Genomic DNA, 19858 nt, shown 5'->3' with positions numbered 1-19858 from the left:
GATTTTAGACTCGCTGATTAATGGTAATGATTGGTTTGAAGTTTTGGAGACAAAATCTGCCTTCAACTGTGTATTTATTGGTTTATGGTTACAAGTGCACATAGTGGCTGCAGAGCTTTTATCACACCAGGTCAAAGTTTACCAAAACCTGCTAAATCTATTTGGATAATAATGTTTATGTACTATAATCACTGCTGACTTACTAAAGTCACGTGCAACACACAAATAATCTGACAGTGCTAGCAATACAATACAGACTGACAGTCTAATTCTAGACCTAATGGTGTACTCTAAAGCCCTGTACATACGGGCCAGAATCTCATCAGGAAAAAATGTTGTTTTTCCTGACAAGATTCTTGGCAAGAATGTCTTGCCGCCCGAGTGTACAGACACTCCATTCAAAAGAACCGCGGTTCTTTTGCATGGCAAGAACGCGGTGACGTCATCACGTACGACGAGCATGCACTCGTCACATTCGATGCCGTTGCCACCATCTTGCTGCACCCTACCTATGCCTGGGAGGCTACCGCGCATGCTTCAAAGTCATTTCGAGCATGCGCAGGGTTTCCAGATCGACAGGTAAGTATACACACTCTCAGGTTTCTCGGCAGGAAAACACTGCCAAGAATCACGAGAAAATAGAGCTGCGTCTGGATTTTAGGCAGTTTTCTTAATGAGAAACCTAAAAGCCTCGTACACACGCACGGTATACACGGCAAGAAAACTCTGCCAGCAGTTTTTTTTGCTTGCCGAGTAAACCGAGCCTGTGTACGAGGCTTAACTTTCCACTACATGATTTAATAATTGTTACTATTAATACAATCAATATATGTTACCCACATATACCTTTAGAGGAATCAGAAGCCAACTATGTGGTTTAAAAACTCAAAAGGTGAAGTCTTGATATGTTATAGGGAACATCTAAAAAAGTAAATTGTAATTAAGAAATGCCCTGATAATTTTTTTTATCTTGTCTTGAATTTGACCTAAAAAATAGTGCATGTCTTAACATGTGAGAGTGCCTAGGCACTCCTCTGAATACTGCCTCATAGCTGTATGTCTGCTGCCTCTGACTGCTAGTCTCAGGAGATTTGGAGTGAGATTATTATTATTATTATTAATAATATAATGAGTATACAGGATTTAAATGGTAATAACAGTTTCAGCACTTTATAAAATAAAGGGAGAAAGTACAGTTGCGATACAATTTAGGACAAGACTTCTCTATTGGTATGAGCTGTAATTCGATTAGATGCATTGTACCATCATCCAGAGATTGAAAGACAAAAGATTGGGAAAGAGGTCCCCTACCGGTCACCCATAAAGGACAAACTGTTTTGGACTATCTCAATACCAGCTTAAAAGTTGTAGACACAATGGGGGTTATTTACAAAAGACAAATCCACTTTGCACTACAAATGCAAAATGCATTTGAAATTGCACTGAAAGTGCACTTGGAAGTGCAGTCGCTGTAAATCTGAGGGATAGATCTGATATAAGGCAAAGCACTTGTAGTTTGCACTTGTAGTGCAAAGTGGAGTTGCCTTTAGTAAATTACCCCCAATGTTTGACAAAAATGTAACAATGCTTTATGATACATAACAATATAAAATCAGGATATCCAAATAATAAATGACAAACATTATTAAAATGTAGATTCACAATCCAGGTATATCACCAATATTCATGTACCCCACTTGGGGGAACAGTGGTATAATGGATTGGATTCCCACAGATGTCATTGTTCTCAATGACAACAATTACTTCTGTGGGTATCCATCATACCCCTGTCCATCCAAATGGGGTACATGAATATTGGTGATATACCTGGATTGTGAATCTACATTTTTAATGATGTTTCTCATTTATCAATGGGATATCCTGATTTTATATTATTATGTATAACAAAGCATTGTTAATTTTTTATCAAACATTGTGTCTACAATGTTTAAGCTGGTACCAAGATAGTCCAAAACAATTTTTCCTTTATGGGAGACCGGTAGGGCACCAGTCTCCAAATCATTGGCTTACAATTCAAGGCAAGAAGGTAGGAGGGTCCTGCTTTTGACCATTTACAACCTAAAACGTGCAAATGATACAAAAGGTATTAGCTTTGAGCCTTGGTTCACATTGGTGCGTTTTGACATGCGATTTGACATGTCAAATCAGCGTCATTTGTCGGTAATGGCACCTTCTTAATCACTGCAACGCTAAACCAATTTCAAAAAGTTGTTTCTGTACTACTTTTTGTGATTTCGGGGTAGGATTTCCAATGACATCTGTGCAGAAACCCGCACAGATGTCTGTGAAATCACTGCCGAAATGGGGACTGACATGCAGGAGTGAAATTGTGCGAGTTCAGCTGAACACGCACAGCTTCATTCACACAGCTCAGTGTGAACCTGGGCCGAGGGATGAGTTCTTGAAAAAAAGATAAAAAATCAGTCAGGCGTCCTAGAAGAGTTAATTTTTTTCTTAAGGATTGCCTAAAGGTAGACAGAGTAGGAGATAGATGTGTAGATTGATGTGGGAAGTTCCAGGGGATGGGAGAGGTTCTGGAGAAATCCTGGAAGTGAGCATGGAAGGAGGCAATGAAAAATCTAGAGAGCAGGAGGTCTTGGAAAGAGCGGAGAGTGGACGGTGTGGGTGATATTTTGATAAGAGGTTGGTGATAAAATTTAAGCCAGAGCTGTGGATGTCTTTGTATTTTTTTTTTGTCAATGGGACACAGTTTCCACACTGATTTATTGAACTGAGTTCATTTAAACCCATGTCATCACATGAACTGTTGTCAGGTGTTCTGGTGATACTTCTAAAGCCTCGTACACACGACCGAGGAACTCGACGGCGAAACACACCGTTTTCCTCGTCGAGTTCCTTGTTAGGCTGTCGAGGAACTCGACAAGGCAAGTTTCTCCATTCCCGTCGAGGAAAAAGAAGACATGCTCTCTTTTTGGCTCGACGGGATCCTCGACAGTTTCCTCGTCGAAAAATGTACACACAATGTACCAAAACCAGCAGGCGACCGGCTCCCGATCAGCACTTTCAGCCAATGTCTGGGAGCGCTGACCAGTGTGTTCTGGTGGCGGGGGGCCCCCCTGTCAGAACACAATAGCTCAACGAGGAGATTGCTTTACTAGCTGCGCATAATAAGTACAGCGAGTTCTTCAGCTTTTTTTCATTCAGCCCGCTGGGTTAAACCAAAAAAAAAAAAAAATTGTGTGTACCAGGCTTGCGTCTTATAATATACAGCAAGCCTAGTCAGAAAGATTACTATGCTCTGCACCAGTAATCCATGCCTATATAACTGTGGCCAGTCCATGTACCTACTCTACTCATTGTTTGTATTTCCCTGTAGATCATCACACTACAATCATCTGAGAAAGTATCCGAGAATGATCTGCCAATCACAAGAGGCACAGCTGTGTGGAATACGCACTTCCTGCCCGATGCCATTCCGCTGCTGAGCCCTGGAGGAATATTCAGAAAGTCAGTAAAATCTCCACCAGGTGAGAATAGGAGATATATATATATCTATTTTTTTTGTGCGAGTAAATAGCCAATCAGAGCTTGAGGCACAAATATACAGAATTTAATAATTTATCATGAATATACATTTACATACTGCAATCTTTTCTGGATTTAGGTAGGTGTATGGTCCTCTAGAAATAATGTGGCTCCTTGAAAATGTATTCCATTTAATTTTGTCCCACTGTTTGATAAAATGTATGCAACATTTGCGCATCTAATAACTGGTATGTCTTCACCTTTCTTCCCATTGCTCAGTTATGCAAATTAATACTATCAATAAATCACTTATATACTATTAACTTGTAATGAAAATATACTTTCTGCAGAATACACTGATCAAAGCTACAAACAGCATTGAATTTGACTTATTGTCCTGAAATGTTGTGTACTCTTAACAAATACATTTGGCAAATGCGAAGCTTATTGATAATCAATTCAATTTAACAGGTTCCAAGGGAGATAGTGAAGAAAAGAAGGCACGAGGTAAAAGCTGTTAGTTTTTTTAATACAAAAATTATGCAAAAAATATACTTAAACGTTCTGAAATGTTTTCTGTGTTTTTTTTTTTTGCAATGGCAAAATTCTAATTAATCATTCGGTCTAAGACATGTGCACTGCTTTATTTAATATTATTAATTAGTTACGTTACATTCGTTTAGATGTGGCATTCGTTATTTCAGGTAATTCATAACTTCCAATAAATTTGTAACGGTCACTAACAGACAAATTTTTGAATATTCGTTCTTATTTTCAGTTTTTTGTTCTTTTACATTTTCGAGTTTTTTCGAATTTCCGAATTTTTGAATTTCCAAATCTTATGCCACGTACACACGACCATTTTTCTAACTGTCGGGTTGTAAAAAATTATGTTTTTAATGGTCTAGAAAAAGCTATGTTTTTTTTTCAACCCGATCGTTAAAATAGCCTTGCCTACACACGATCGTGAAAAACAAAATGCTCTAGCAAAGCGCGGTGACGTACAACAAGTATGACGGCACTATAAATGGAAAGTTCCATTCGGATGGCGCCACCCTTGGGGCTGCTTTTGCTGATTTCATGTTAGTAAAAGACGATTCGCGCTTTTTAGTCTGTTACAGCGTGATGAATGTGCTTACTCCATTACGAACGCTAGTTTTACCAGAATGAGTGCTCCGGTCTCATAACTTGCTTCTGAACATGTGCGTTTTTTTCACGTCGTTAAAGCCCACACACGACCATTTTTTACTACGTTAAAACCGACATCGTTAAAAACGTTGTGACAAATTAGAGCATGTTCTATATTTTTAATGGCCATTTTTTACATCGTGAAAAATGCTCTGGAGCCCACACACGATCGTTTTTAATGACATAAAAAAAAATACGTAATTTTTTACTACCCGAAAAATGGTCGTGTGTACGCGGCATTAGAATTTTCTTTTTTTTAAACAGGTTTTCTTTAATTGTTTTGAATTTCTTTGAAAAAAACGAATTTGGAACAAAATAAATTGCACATGTCTAATGGGTCTGCAAAAAAATATATAGGGCCAGATCCACATACATGTAGAACGGTGCAGCATATCGGAGCTACACTACGCCGCCGTACCTTACCTGGCGCATTTTCGAATCCTCAGCGATTTTACGCCCTAAGTTACGGCGGCGTAGTGTATTTCTGGCGGCGGATTTGAAATTGGGCGGGTCGGGGGCGGGTTTCATTTAAATGAAGCGCGTCCCCGCGCCGAATGAAATGCGCATGCGTCGTCAAGAAATTTCCCGCCGTGCTTTGCGCAAAATGACGTCGCATCGACGTCATTTTTTGAACTTAGACGTGAGTTACGTCCGTCCCTATTCAGGGACGACTTACGCAAAAAAAAAATTCTAATTTCGAGGCGGGAACGACGGCCATACTTAACATGGCAATTCTATGTATACGCCGCAAAATACCAGCTTTAACTATACCCAGGAAAAAGCCAACTACAGACGACGTTCGAAAATGCGACGGCCGCGCGTACGTTCGTGGATCATCGTAAATCGCTAATTTGCATACCCGACACGGAAAACGCCACCCAGCGGACGCCGAAGTATTGCAGCTTAGATCCGAAGGCGTACGAAGACGTACACCTGTCGGATCTAACCCAGAAGCCGTTGTATCTTGTTTTGAGGATTCAAAACAAAGATACAACGCTGGAATTTTGAAATTATGCGGCGTATCACTAGTGATACGCCGGCGTAATTTCTTTGTGGATCTGGCCCATAAACTTTTTCAGAGGTGCACATGGTTACTCTTGGTAGCTTTTCTTTTAGGATGTCTACTAGTCCTGAAAAAATGGGCATCTGGTCCAGAGGTTAATAGCCTATAAAGGATGATAGAACCAGCCTGGCTAGGTTTCAACTATACATCAATAAAAAAAAAACATTAGCAAACAAAATAAGGTATCCAGCAGTGCCTAAGAATATGTTTTTGGTTTGTTTGCAATTAAAGCACACTTAGGGGTTTATTTACTAATGCTGGAGAGTGCAACATCAGGCTCACTTCTGCATAGAGACCAATCAGCTTCCAGGTTTTATTGCCAAAGTTTAACTGAACAAACAGAAGTTAGAAGCTGATAGGCTACCGTGCATAGCTGCACCAGATTCTGAGTTTTAGTAATTCTATTCCATTGTCCTGATGGCTTCTAAATTAGACTGATAGGCCACTGATTTATACAATAGTTTATCCTTCCCTGTAATGTATTGATAGATGTCTGAGCTTTTCACCAAACACTATGCGACATTGTCGCAATCTAATATCTAGCTTTAGCTTTGCTTGGCATTGTTTAATGGGAAAAAAGCATACTTGGCTCATATGCATATACTTATAGAGCGTATTTATAGATAAAAAGGATTAATACTGTATACCCTTTCCCCTTTTTCTCTATTGATGATTTTTAAGATAACAGACAATTCCAAAAGGGATACTTTTTATTACAACTTGATTAAATGTTTTATGTGTTTGTTTCCTAATTAACAGGCTTACCAGGAATGCCAGGACCACCTGGACCCATTGGTTTACCTGGGTCAAAAGGAGATCGTGGAGAATTGGGAAAAGCCGGACCAGTTGGCCCTCCTGGTATCAAGAAAATAAATAGTTTTTAGCTTTCCAAACCATGAACTGCATTATTTTCTGCTAAAAGATTCACTGTTTTGTTACATCTCTACCAAATCAAATATAATGACATCAATATTTTAGGAGGTTGAAAAAATGTTATACAATATAGAATATCTTTACAATTAATGTATTCAGAGTCATGTTGTTAATGTGTCAGAGTTGTTACCTGTACCACATCCTTAATAACTTAAGTAACCAAGCGATTTGTACACAATCAGGGTGTTGCCCTTTGGGATTTTTAAGGTACACAGGCCAATCTACATTGCTATTACCGTATTTGCCGGCGTATAGGACGACTGGGCGTATAAGACGACCCCCTAATTTTCCAGCTAAAATGTTGGTTTTGGGATATACTTGCCGTATAAGACTACCCTCTTCCTACTAGTCATGCCTCACCTCACGGTGCCACCATTACATGCCAGACTGTGCCACTACATGCCTCACTGTGCCCCATTACATGCCAGACTCACTGTGCCCCATTACATGCTAGACTCACTGTGCCCCATTACATGCCTCACTGTGCCATTACATTCCAGACTCACTGCGCCCCATTACATGCCTCACTGTGCCACTACATGCCAGACTCACTGTGCCCCATTACATGCCAGACTCACTGTGCCCCATTACATGCCAGACTCACTATGCCCCATTACATGCCAGACTCACTGTGCCCCAATACATTCCTCACTGTGCCATTACATGCCAGACTCAATGTGCCCCATTACATGCCTCACTGTGCCACTACATGCCAGACTCACTGTGCCCCATTACATGCCAGACTCACTGTGCCCCATTACATGCCAGACTCACTGTGCCCCATTACATGCCAGATTCACTGTTCCCTTATGACATGCCTGACTGTGTCTTGACGATCTCTTACCTTATCCTAAGACATGCAGAATCGCGGCCGTCCATTTTTCAAAAGCCGCGCCTCCTACTTCTTCTGTTCCATTATAGGCGGAACACTCAGCTTCCCAGGAGGCACTGTGTTCAGTGTTCGCCTATCAAGGAGGCCCTCTCGTCCGAGGATGAGAGGGCCTCCGTGATAGGCGGACACTAAACACAGTGCCTCCTGGCAAGCTGAGTATTTCGCCTATCACGGAACAGAAGAAGTAGGAGGCGCGGCTTTGAAAAATGGACGGCCGCGATTCTGCATGTCTTAGGATAAGGTAAGGGATATTAGGTTAGTGGCGTATAAGACGATCCCCGACTTTTAAGAAGATTTTAAGGGGTTAAAAAGTCGTCTTATACGCCGGAAAATACGGTAAATAACTTAATTTTATCCAATTACCTTTGTGCCTTAAAATCCCACAGGGAAACATCCTCATTGTGTATACCGTATTTGCCGGCGTATAAGACAACTGGGCATATAAGACGACCCCCTAATTTTCCAGCTAAAATTTTGGTTTTGGGATATACTCGCCATATAAGACGACCCCCTTCCTACTAGTCTGACAGGAACAACCGCTGACAGAAACAGGCTTTTTTCAGCTTTTCTCAAATCTCACTGTGCCATTACATTACATGCCTCACTGCGCCATTACATATGCCTCACTGTGCCATTACACATGCCTCGCTGTGCCATTACACATGCCCCACTGTGTCATTACACATGCTGCCCCACTGTGCCATTACACAAGCCCCGCTGTGCCATTGCATATGCCCCACTGTATCACTACACATGCTGCCCCACTGTGCCATTGCCGACCTCACTGTCACGATCTCCCTACCTTCTCCTGTTTGTACCGTTTGTCAGGCTGCGGGCGTCCATGATTCAAAAGCCGCGCCTCCTCCTCCATGCTGTTCCGTGATAGGCGGAACACTAATTTTCCCAGCAGAGCCTCTGTTCAGTGTTCCGTCTATCACGGATGTCCTCTCGTCCGAGACCGAGCATGAGAAGGCATCCGTGATAGGCGGAACACTGAAACAGAGGCTCTGCTGGGAAAATTAGTGTTCCGCCTATCACGGAACAGCATGGAGGAGCGTGGCTTTTAAATAATGGACGCCCGCAGCCTGAACACACAGGTACCCGGCGTATAAGACGACCCCCGAGTTTTAAGGCATTTTTTTACATGCCAAAAGTCATCTTATATGCCGGAAAATACAGTATATAATTTTTTTTTATGTTATGAGATCTACATGTAAATTTAAGCCAAGATCTATATGTGGAAACAACATTCCCCCTATCTTATATCTACTGACCTTTAGGAATCCAGCAGCATACTTAAAGCGGAGTTCCAAACACAATTAGCATTTTTTAAATGTATGTCCTTTCATCCTGCGTTTTTATAATATAAATCCGGTCACTTACTATTTTACAACCCGCTGCCGCTCCGCATAGTTATTCAAAAAAGATAGTTTATAAAACTATGTCTACACCGTTGTCATTTTGCTTGTGGGCATTGTGAAGCCAACAAGCACTTACTTCCTGGAAGTCTTGGATGGGGAGTGATAATTGGACAGCGCACTGCATCCTGGGAAATTATGACACACATTTCCCAGGAGCATTAGAGGGAGATGATGTCAGAATCCTAGGTGGATCCAAAGACAGATTTCGTGGGACCGCATAGCAACAGGCATTTCCAGATGAGTAAAAAAAATATATATATATTTTTTTCCTTTTTTAGGTCTAATGAGCACAATAATGAAAAAAAAAATTTGGGATGGAAACTCCACTTTTAATATAAAGGCTCACCTATGGAATGTATATAATTTGTGTTATACCACAATATTAAATGAACTCTTTCAGTTAAAACATCATTATATGCTGTATAGATTCATTATGTGCTCAATCATCCGCATACAGTAACCATTAGGACAATTACATTTTTTTTACTGTTTTATTGGATTATACATCTGCTAGTTCACAAAGCATTTTGTATACATTCTCTAACTAATGCATGTATCACTTGATAACATCAACATATTGCTGTTTAATTGGTGTAATATAATTTTTTTTTTATCATAATTAAAATAAATCCAGACATGTAAATAATGAAATATTTTGTATGGGTGCTTGTATGCGTGTGTATGTCTTTTTTTATTTATGTATATATTTATATGGATTGTTTAATTACAGGACCTTTAGGACCTATAGGACCTCCAGGTCCAAGAGGAGCTCCTGGAACAACTGGAATTCCAGGACCACCTGGGCCTCCGGGGCCCCCTGGACCACCCACCATACCAATCTCAGTTCCAGAGGGTGTTTTATATTCTTTACAGCCTAATACAGGCAAAGAAAGTAAGTATATATGACCTTCACATTTTGGCAATTACTAGGGATGAACTGCTTGATAGCACCATTGTTCTGAAGCAGAAAACCTATTCTGCCAAAGCCATGTTTACATGTGATCAGCTGTGATTGGACACAGCTGATCACATGAGTAAAGAGCCTCATCATCGGATCTTTACCGAGATCAGGGATGCATTGTGTCCCAGGGACATAGTGTGCCTGCCGATCGCCGCACTGTGCACCCCTATGAGCGCACGAGTGTAGTGAGAGTGAGACAACTTCATATAAGGTTGTCCCTGAAGGAGAGCCCTCCTGCTGCTGTCATTTGTCTATATGGTGTGTGGGAGGTGGTTAAAATAAACTGTACTATCGATATTCTAGTAATAGCAGAAACAAGCCATGTGTGTATCAGTTTATTCTGGCTATTCAATCCAAAAATATTCAGAACTAAGTTGTCACATACCTTGTGGCAGAGCCTGACATGTAGAGAAAGACCTCTCGTTCAGCCCCAGCTCAAGGACCACTGACGCTGTGACAGTGGCCGCAAGAGGGCATTGAGGTAAGAGTGCCTGTAGGATTTCCGCTGGTCGCAGAGGTGCATGGCAGGTGCGTCACCAGAGTTGAGCTGGATAGCTGAAACAGTGGATGGCAGCAGGAACAGAAACTGGTAGTAGGTGCAGCAAGACTGGCAGCACACAACAGATTGAGGACCAGCGTAAACAGAAAGCTGGGTAACTAGATGCCGAGTCAGCCAAGCATAGACGACAGGCAGAGAATGGTCAGGATATAAGCAGGGGTTGACAACTCGAGATCAGGCAGATGTCTTAGAGGCACGCTGAGGTCAGAACAGGTAGAGTTCAAACGTTGTCAGGATAAGATGGGTCAATCACAGGAGTCAACACAGGAAACAAGAACAGAACACGGGTAACAGCTGCTGATCAAACAGCAACCTCCTAGTGCATCTACTGCCCTTAAAATAGGCCCTTATATAGGGCATGTTTTGGTCTGTGTCAGTGTACACTGTAGTGTAGGGAAGTTGTAATTTTTTGTCACAATTTTTGAAAGAAATTGAATACATTTGTTTTTTTACAATTGTTTTTTTGCATAGTGTCACCAGTGCAATACAACATCATCATATAACTGATATGGTGGTGATTAGGGACACTTACTTTTTTACAAGAATTTTTTACATTTTTTATTATTTATTTTTTTACATACTTTCATCAGAGTAGTTCAGTGTCTCCATAGTAACACTATACTACTCTGAAGCCTCGTATACACGACCGAGGAACTCGACGGGCGAAACACATCGTTTTCCTCGTCGAGTTTCTTGTTAGGCTGTCGAGGAACTCGACAAGGCAAGTTTCTCCATTTCTGTGGAGGAAATAGAGAATTTGCTCTCTTTTTGGCTCGTCGAGTTTCTCGACAGTTTCCTCGGCAAAAAAATATCTCCCAGCAAGTTTCTTGCTGGTTTTTGCCGAGAAACTTGGTCGTGTGTACGAGGCCTGAGAGGTTATCAGGGATTTTCTTTTTTTGTTTTCTACACTTTGTTTGTTGTAACAGCAATGTTTTTAATTGTCATGAATGGGATAGATTGAGGACAGCTGTGATCTAGACACGTGCAATTCGTTTCGGTCCGAATATAAATTTAGACAAAAGTTTGACTAAGATTCAGATGTGGGGAAGAGGCCCTTGTCCTCATCAACATGGGGTAAAAGTGTTTTGGGGTGGGGGGGATGCTGCAGCCTGTGCTGACAGCTCTCTCCAGTGTTTAGAAAAAGGCAAGCTTCGATGCACACTGGAGTTTTGGTTCTTCGCTATATTATCGTTCACAGCCTATCAAGGACTGCACTTTTTAACCTTTTTTCTGGATGTGAGACTTTCACTTGTATTTTACTTCATTGGATTTTGTACCTCTTAATGTTACGGTACCACAAATAATTTGGTCTTGCGGTACCAATCTTGGACTAATATACACACTTGTTATATATTTATAGTATTGTGCCATTTTATTTGCGCTTCTTTTTTTGATATATGTATATATTGTTTGTACACTGTTAAGATTTTTCAGGCTACTTACCTTCACTGTTTAGATTGGATATTGTTTTTAGTGACCACCCCGCCCAATTGGTGGGACTCTCTTCTGGTTCTACCCCTCCCCATCCACACAGCGCAGTCACTATCACTTATTTCATTCACCTTTTTTGGCTAGGACCGATTTCAGGTAACTGCAGCAGTGACCCCTAGGTTTAGAGCACCGATAGCGCGAGAGCCCTTCCATTTCATTTGAATACATAGCTCACCGGGAATGGCTAAGCAGTATATACTGTATGTAGCCGAAGCTATATACAGTATTACTGCACATCCAGGAGGCATCCGAGCAGCTGACCCGGCTTATAAGATGACCCCTGCTTTTTGGCCAGTTTTTTTAAGTGTAGAAGGTAGTCGTATACGCCAGCAAATACAGTATATATATTTTCACGTGTGAAAGGGCTCCGTCGATCCCCGCTGAGCAGGCAGATGACAGGTCTGTCTCTGCACACTGTGCAGGGACTAACTTGTCAGAGCACCGCTCTCTCCTATGGGGGATCGGATGACGACGAACCGTAGAGTCCATTGTCACCCGATCCGATATGCTAGACGGAAGGAAAAGTAGGGTTTTCCTCCGTCACACTTTGGCGGATCGGAGCGGGTCGGATATCAGCGGGCATGTCACCGCTGACATCTGTGGCTCCATAGAAGAGCACGGAGCGCCCATTCAGATCCGCCTAAAAAACTGGCAGGCGGACCTTATTGGTCCACCTGTGTGAAAAGGACCCTAAGTGATATATCACATAGCGCTGCATTTGTTTATTTTTTTTTTTCTACACAGATTATGGGAGTGTGAAAATGCTTAGCGGCTGTGAATTGGTTCTCTTATGTTTAAAACATTCTTTGGACACTCTTCATTGGTAGCTCACATTACATCTATCTATATCAGAAGTACATATACACATTATGAAAAGTGCTTGGTGCTCTCTGTAAACATTAAAGTGGCAAACGTTCTCCAAAAAGTGCACGTGCAATGTTGCCAGAACCAGATGATCTCAAGTTATAGAGATCAAAAGCGCCTGTGTCTTATCCAAATAGCTGGCACTTATAGAACAGGTATCATCATACGGTTCAAGGATCCAAAGCTCAAAAACTGATATCTGTTCATTTTCGCGCTTTTCCAAGTGAACTACATCAATCAGAATAAAGACAAAAGAGGAAGTCTCTTGGCACAACTCGTATGATAAAATCATTTAATAACAAAAAGTATTGCACTTACATGTACCAAAGGAATGCAAAGGCACAAATTCCACCACCAGGTGGAGTTGGGTCTGTGATGTCATCACGCCGAAGCTGCTTGGATGACACCACGGTTATCCATTTTATGTTAGATGTCTGATTTTTTGCCTTTGCATTCCTTTGGTACATGTAAGTGCAACACTTTTTGTTAATAAACTATTATATTATACGAGTTGCATTATGAGACTTCATCTTTTGTATCCAAAATGTTTAAAGGTGTAGAACACCTGGAAGAAAACAGCAGTCAGAGACAGTTCTCCTTTACTCCATATTTCTTTTTGCACCTTGTAGTCCAAAACTGGGTCAGCTAAGCCACAAACAACCTTACCAAACTACTTTGGTACTAGAGTTGTCAATGAAATCCACTGGTCACTTTTTAACATCTTCCTTTCAGGGTCTTCAAATTAGGGTATACAGTATATTCAAATTAGAGACCATATGGAGGCATGTCAGCCTAAATCTTATTTAGCTATATGCTTTCATGACTCTCTTCGCAACCATCTACTACTTGTAGTAGTCTATACTATTATTGACTGTTGCTGCAGTTTTTTACAAATCTTATTCCAAGTGCAATAAGATTATTTTGTTACTCATCCAAAGACTAAAAAGTTTTTAATGCTATTCCCATTGAGCGCTGCTTTTTGTTTTCTGCAGCCTAAAAATTTGGCTTTGTTTTTTTAACACCTTGATTCCCCTTGAATAAATAAGGCTTGTGATTAATACAAAAAGTTAGCCCTTACAATAATAGGTAATTTAAGGTATAATTTATATGTCAAAATTGGGATAATACAGCCACTCCCATTAATATGCAAAATACAAATGCTATTTTAAAATTAATTATGATCAATTTATTTTATACAAAGATCATGTGCCTTTAGAGTGTTCAGACTATATAGCTTGTTTATTGTCTCATGCCAGATTTCTAATGGCTTCTCACATATTATCTTGTAGATGGAGATTCACATATAGTATCGACTATCACAGACACAATAATGTCTGGACTTCCAGGACCTCGTGGACCACCAGGACCTATTGGACCACCTGGTATTGGAGCATTTTACCAGTCTTTGCATGATTTGCATTGGAAGATTCTATGTCACATATGCATGACTCGTGAGCATGTATGATAATGTAAAATAGGCATATTGGGCCAGATTCACAGAAAAAGTACGCCGGAGTATCTGCTGATACTCCAGCGTACTTTCAAATTTGCCGCGTCGTATCTTTAGTTTGAATTCTCAAACCAAGATACGACGGCTTCTGGCTTCGATCCGACAGGCGTACGGCTTCGTACGCCTTCGGATCGTAGGTGTAATACTTCGGCGCCCGCTGGGTGGAGTTTGCGTCATTTTCCGCGTTGGGTATGCTAATTAGCTGTTTACGGCGATCCACGAAGGTACGCGCGGTCGTCGCATTCTCTTACGTCGTCGCTAGTCGGCTTTTCCCGGCGTAAAGTTACAGCTGCTATTTCGTGACTTATATTTAGACCAGCCATGTTAAAGTATAGCCGTCATTCCCATGTCGAATTTTATTTTTATTTTTTTTGCGTTAGTCGTCCGTGAACAGGGAAAGGAAGTAACGCACGTCGCCGTTCAAAAGATTACGTTGGTGCGACGTCATTTCGCGCAAAGCACGGCGGGAAATTTCAAAACGGAGCATGCGCAGTACGTTCGGCGCGGGAACGCGCCTAATTTAAATGATACACATCCCATTTGAATTAGGCGGGCTTGCGCCGGACGGATTTATGCTATGCCGCCGCAAGTTTACAGGCAAGTGATTCATCAAGCACTTGCCCGTAAAACTTGCGGCGGTGTAACGTAAATGCGATACGTTACGCCGCCGCAATTCTATGTGAATCTGGCCCATTGTATTTGGGAAGTGGTTGATATCTGAATTAAGAAGTGGTTGCCAACAAGGAATATAGCTTAGCTTCAGGATAAAAAATGTAAATACAAGTTTTTGAGGTTGTTACAATGCATGAAAACTGTGATTTTATACTGTTTCACATGTGTATAACAGCATGTTGTTGAACTGATCTGAACAATGTCTGTACACAGTTCTACTAATTTAATAAAATTCTTTGAACAAGAAAAAAATGTAAACACAAATGTGCCAATTTACATAGCACTTCATATGCTGTACATTCACATAAGTCCTTGCCCTCAAGGAACTTGCAATCTAAGGTCCTTATCTCACATGCATACATACTGTAAATATATACACAGGGTTAAAAATTTCAAGTCTTGATCTACTAGTACTCTCTGCTTGCAAACATTTAATAAATTAATAAAATAATCAAACTTACAAATAAGACATTTCAATAAGTGCCAGCATACGAGCGCTCGTACATGAAACTCATAGGAGACGGCTGCAGGTGACATAAACGTAGCTCCTCTCCTCCCATACGCATTACGTCCCTTAGGGCGGGACTTCATCAGCGGATATGGAGGCACATTGTACACCCGCCTTAAATAGTCATACATATTCAACAGAAGGGCAGAACATCTCCCCTTGTTGTTTCAATCATTAAATCTTTACAGCCTAAAACCAGGAAGTAAAAGCAGCAGTCCACATGACGCTGCAAGTGACCAATAAAGAAAGGCTGTCCCCTAATATAGGAAATCAGCCAAATGAAGCAACGTGTGACATCATACTTTATAAAATGGCCAAAAATAATATAACTAATAAAACAGATTAAATGATCCATAATGAAACAATTCATTATATATGAAAAAATTGAAACATAAAAACTTAATCCGCGGCTATCTTTTACAAATAGTAATGATTTCTAAACAAAAAATGAACTTCCGCTTTTCGGAATCTTCCACCCTCTGGTGTCACATTTTGCACCTTTCAGGGGGAAAGAGAGAGCAGATACCTGTAAACCAGGTATTTTCTCCCACTTCTGGGCACAGGTAGCCGCGGCAACTTACACTATGTCCGACGCCTTCTCCATCCCCCTGCTGTCTTCTGGGAGACACACAGGGTCAGAAGACAGCAGCGACTTGTGCATGCGCAGTAGTGAACCAGGAAGTGAAGCCCTTACCGAAGATGGCGACGGCAGCACCCGAGGGACAGATCGGCTACGGGTGCCGACATCCCAGGACAGGTAAGTGTCCTTATATTAAAAGTCAGGAGCTGCAGTATTTGTAGTTGCTGACTTTTAATTTTTTTATGGCAGAACTCCACTTTAAGGATCAGAAATAAAACAATTCAAGTCAAAATTGACATTCAAGCCAACAGGGATTCTCATCTTGGTTTCATATATGCAATAGGAGTCCCTGTGGCTCAACTGTCCAATAAAGTTACCTCCTCTTCAGTATCATTTAAACTGCTCAATACCCCAGAACTTCAAGCCCCTGGGGTCAGGATTATGAAATAGTTTGAAATGCCTAGATACATTATGCATCTTTAATGCTTTTTTAATATTATTCACATGCTCCCCTAATCTGACAGAAAGTTCTCTAGATGTCCTGCCTATATACTGGAGACCACAGTCCTACTACAGCATATAAACAACTCCCTGTGTGGAAAATGTGAAGAGATTATTAATTTTATATTGTTTCTTAGCAAATGAGACAGTGAAATCTTTCAGTTTTTTAATGTTAATCCTTAAGTGTTTGCAGGCTGTACACCATCCACAGACATAAAAACCTTTAAACATTTTGAATAATCTACTCTCAGCTTGTATAGGTGTCTCAATCACTCATGTGGCTAGACAGTCACACAAAAAGGGGGATTTTTTAAAAAGAAATTGCAGATGGATAGGTAATAAGGGACTTAAAATGTTATCTTGTTTCAACATTGGACAATTTTTCTGGACTATCCTCTGGAATGTTTTATAATGAACATTGTAGCCCAGAATTAATTTAAAATTCTCCGTAACTTGATTTGAAACCAATACATTTCTGTCCATTAACCTGGTTTTTGCTATCTCTTTAGTTTAGAGTGTTTTTGTCAAATCCTTTTTGTTGGAACTGAGATGATAACTCATGTGACTACTTTAGGAAGTCATCCTCCAATGTACAATTTCGTTTCAGCCTAATGCATTGACCCCTAGGTATATTACACAACCACAATCTATGATGGCAGCTTTCAAGTGGTATATATGAATTTCGGTGAGTAGGCTTGAGGTAATTACACATACGGAAATGATTATCCTCTTTAGTAATCTCTAAATCCAAGAAGATTATCCGCTCCAAGTTAACAAGTTAACATTCCATTTTAAAACAATATTTTTTTATTTGCATTAAGCTTCTGCATAAACTTCTGAAGGTCTGTTAAACTACCATCCCATATCATGACAACATGACAAAGTCATCGATATAACTTCAGAGCAAATAACTTGAGGGGGACAATCCGTGAATACCACCTCTTCATCCTAGTGGGTCATAAATTGGCCACACTGGGAGCTAAACAGGCACCCATCACCACCCCCCGAGTCTGCAAGAAAATATCCTTGTCCCACCAGAAATAATTCTTAGTCAAACTAAAATCTAGGCTCGGAGCAGATGATCTTCTTGGATTTAGAGATTACTAAAGAGGATAACCTTTTCCGTATGTGTAATTTCCTCAAGCCTACTGACCGAAATTCATATATATCCCACTTCAGTGCTGCTATCATAGATTGTGGTTGTGTAATATACCTAGGGGTCAGTTTATTAGGCTAAAGCGAAATTGTACATCAGAGGATGACTTCCTGAAGCAGTCACATCAATTATCATGTTAAAATAAAAAGGATATGAGAAAACCACTCTAAACCAAGAGATAGAGAAAACCATGTTAAATAATGGTCAGGAATTTATTAGTTTCAAATAAAGTTAGGGTGAATTCATCTACACAGGACAATTTTAAATTAATTCTGGACTACAATGTTCATTATAAAAAAATTTGAGAGAATAGTCTAGACAAATTGGGCAATATTGAAACAAGATAACATTTTGGTCCCTTATTACCTATTCGTCCGCAATTCATTTATAAAAAAAAGCCCCCTCTGTCTACTCTCAACTTGTATAGGTTGATCAATTACTCCTGGGGCTAGATTATTCAAATTATTGAAGGGATTTTACACCTGTGGATGGTGTACAGCCTGCGAACACTCAAGGGTTAACTGTAAAAAACAGAAAGATTTCACTGCCTCGGTTACTAAGAAACAATGTAGAATTAATGATCTTATCACATGCTCCACACAGGAAGTTGTTTTTATGCTGGAGTGTGACTGTGGTCTCCATAGGCAGGACATCTAGGGAACTTCATGTCAGATTAGGGGTGCATGTGAATAATATTAAAAAAGGATTAAAGAAGCATAATGTATCTAGGCATTTCAAACTTCCTAATCGTGACTCCAGCGACTTGAAGTTCTGGTGTATTGAGAAGGTTAAAGGACACTGGGGAGGAGGTAATTTTATTAGACAGTTGAGCCACAGGGAATCTCATTGGAAACCAAGGTGGGAGTCCCTATTGGCTTGAATATTTTGACTTGAATTGTTTTATTTCTGATAATTTTTTTTTTTTAAATCATTAATTACTATTTGTAAAATATGGTCGCAGGTGAGGTTTTTAAGTTTTATATATTTTTTTTTTCATATATAATGAATTGTTTCATTATGGATCATTTTATTTGTTTAATTGATACCTTGTTTAAATTATTGCAGGTCGTTTTTTTTTTTGTTAATTTTCAAAACTTACTTTACTTTTATTTCAACCAAACAGAAAAGACAACAAGAAAGGAAGGTAAATCTCAAGACATCTTCCGTACATCATTATAACATAATCACCTAGTTGACCTATTCCTCCATCAGAAAGGTGGTTATATTCCAGAATTTACTTCATAGTCACATCATTTTATTCATATTTACAATAAATCCCTTATTTATTTCTCCCAGTATCCATTTCCCTTTGGTCATGCATCTATAGGCTCGGTCTAGTCCAGTATTCCTAATACGGTATCTGTCTCTATCCCTCCCCTTCAGTTACCCCCACTGTCAAACACATGATGAGACAAGACAACAAAGTACACTACATAACCCAATAGAAGCAAACAAACAACAAACAAACAAAAAAAAAGACCATTTACGGGGAATCAGGGAATCCCCCCTCTCCTCCCGCTCCACTGCGTCCCCCCCATCTTCCCTGGACCCCCTAGCAGTATATTACTCCTCTATACTACTCCCATAAGCGTCCTCCCCTCCTTTGAATTATATAAGAGATTCCATGCGGACCGTGTTTTCCAGTTTTCTCTATTGTAGGTAGTTTAAATCATATTAGTTTTTCCCATTTTATGAAGTATGGTGTCACACGTTGCTTAATTCTGGCTGATTTCCTCCTCATTAGGGGACAGTCTTTTTTCATTGGTCACTTGCGGCATCATGTGGATTGCTGATTTTACTTGGTTTCAGGCTGTAGAGATTTAACAATTGAAACATCAAGGGGAGATGTTCTGCCCCTCTGTTGATTATGTATGACTATTTAGGTGGGTGTACAATGTGCCTCCATTCCCCTGATGAAGTCCCACCCCCTGGGACATAACACGTACAGAAGGAAAGGAGCTACACTGACGTCATCCGCTGCCATCTCCTATGAGTTTCATGTATGAGCGCTCGTATGCTGACACTTACTGAAGTGCCTTGTTTATAAGTTTG

The 19858-nt window shown here is 40.3% G+C and overlaps 1 protein-coding gene across 1 annotated transcript in view; it reads left to right on the top strand.

Annotated features, from left to right (window-relative positions):
* The window catches only part of COL26A1 (collagen type XXVI alpha 1 chain), a 489232-nt gene that overhangs the window by 448913 nt on the left and 20461 nt on the right, over positions 1-19858 (top strand). The window contains exons 5-9 of the mRNA XM_040338426.1: positions 3359-3509; positions 3979-4014; positions 6518-6616; positions 9735-9896; positions 14169-14261. Coding sequence (XP_040194360.1) covers positions 3359-3509; positions 3979-4014; positions 6518-6616; positions 9735-9896; positions 14169-14261 — 541 coding nt within the window. The remainder of the gene's footprint in view (positions 1-3358; positions 3510-3978; positions 4015-6517; positions 6617-9734; positions 9897-14168; positions 14262-19858) is intronic.

Source organism: Rana temporaria, chromosome 2 (genome assembly GCF_905171775.1).
Source record: "Rana temporaria chromosome 2, aRanTem1.1, whole genome shotgun sequence".
NCBI lineage: Eukaryota > Metazoa > Chordata > Amphibia > Anura > Ranidae > Rana > Rana temporaria.
The sequence above is the reverse complement of the archived record's forward strand: the minus strand, read 5'-3'. Positions and strand labels throughout refer to the sequence as shown.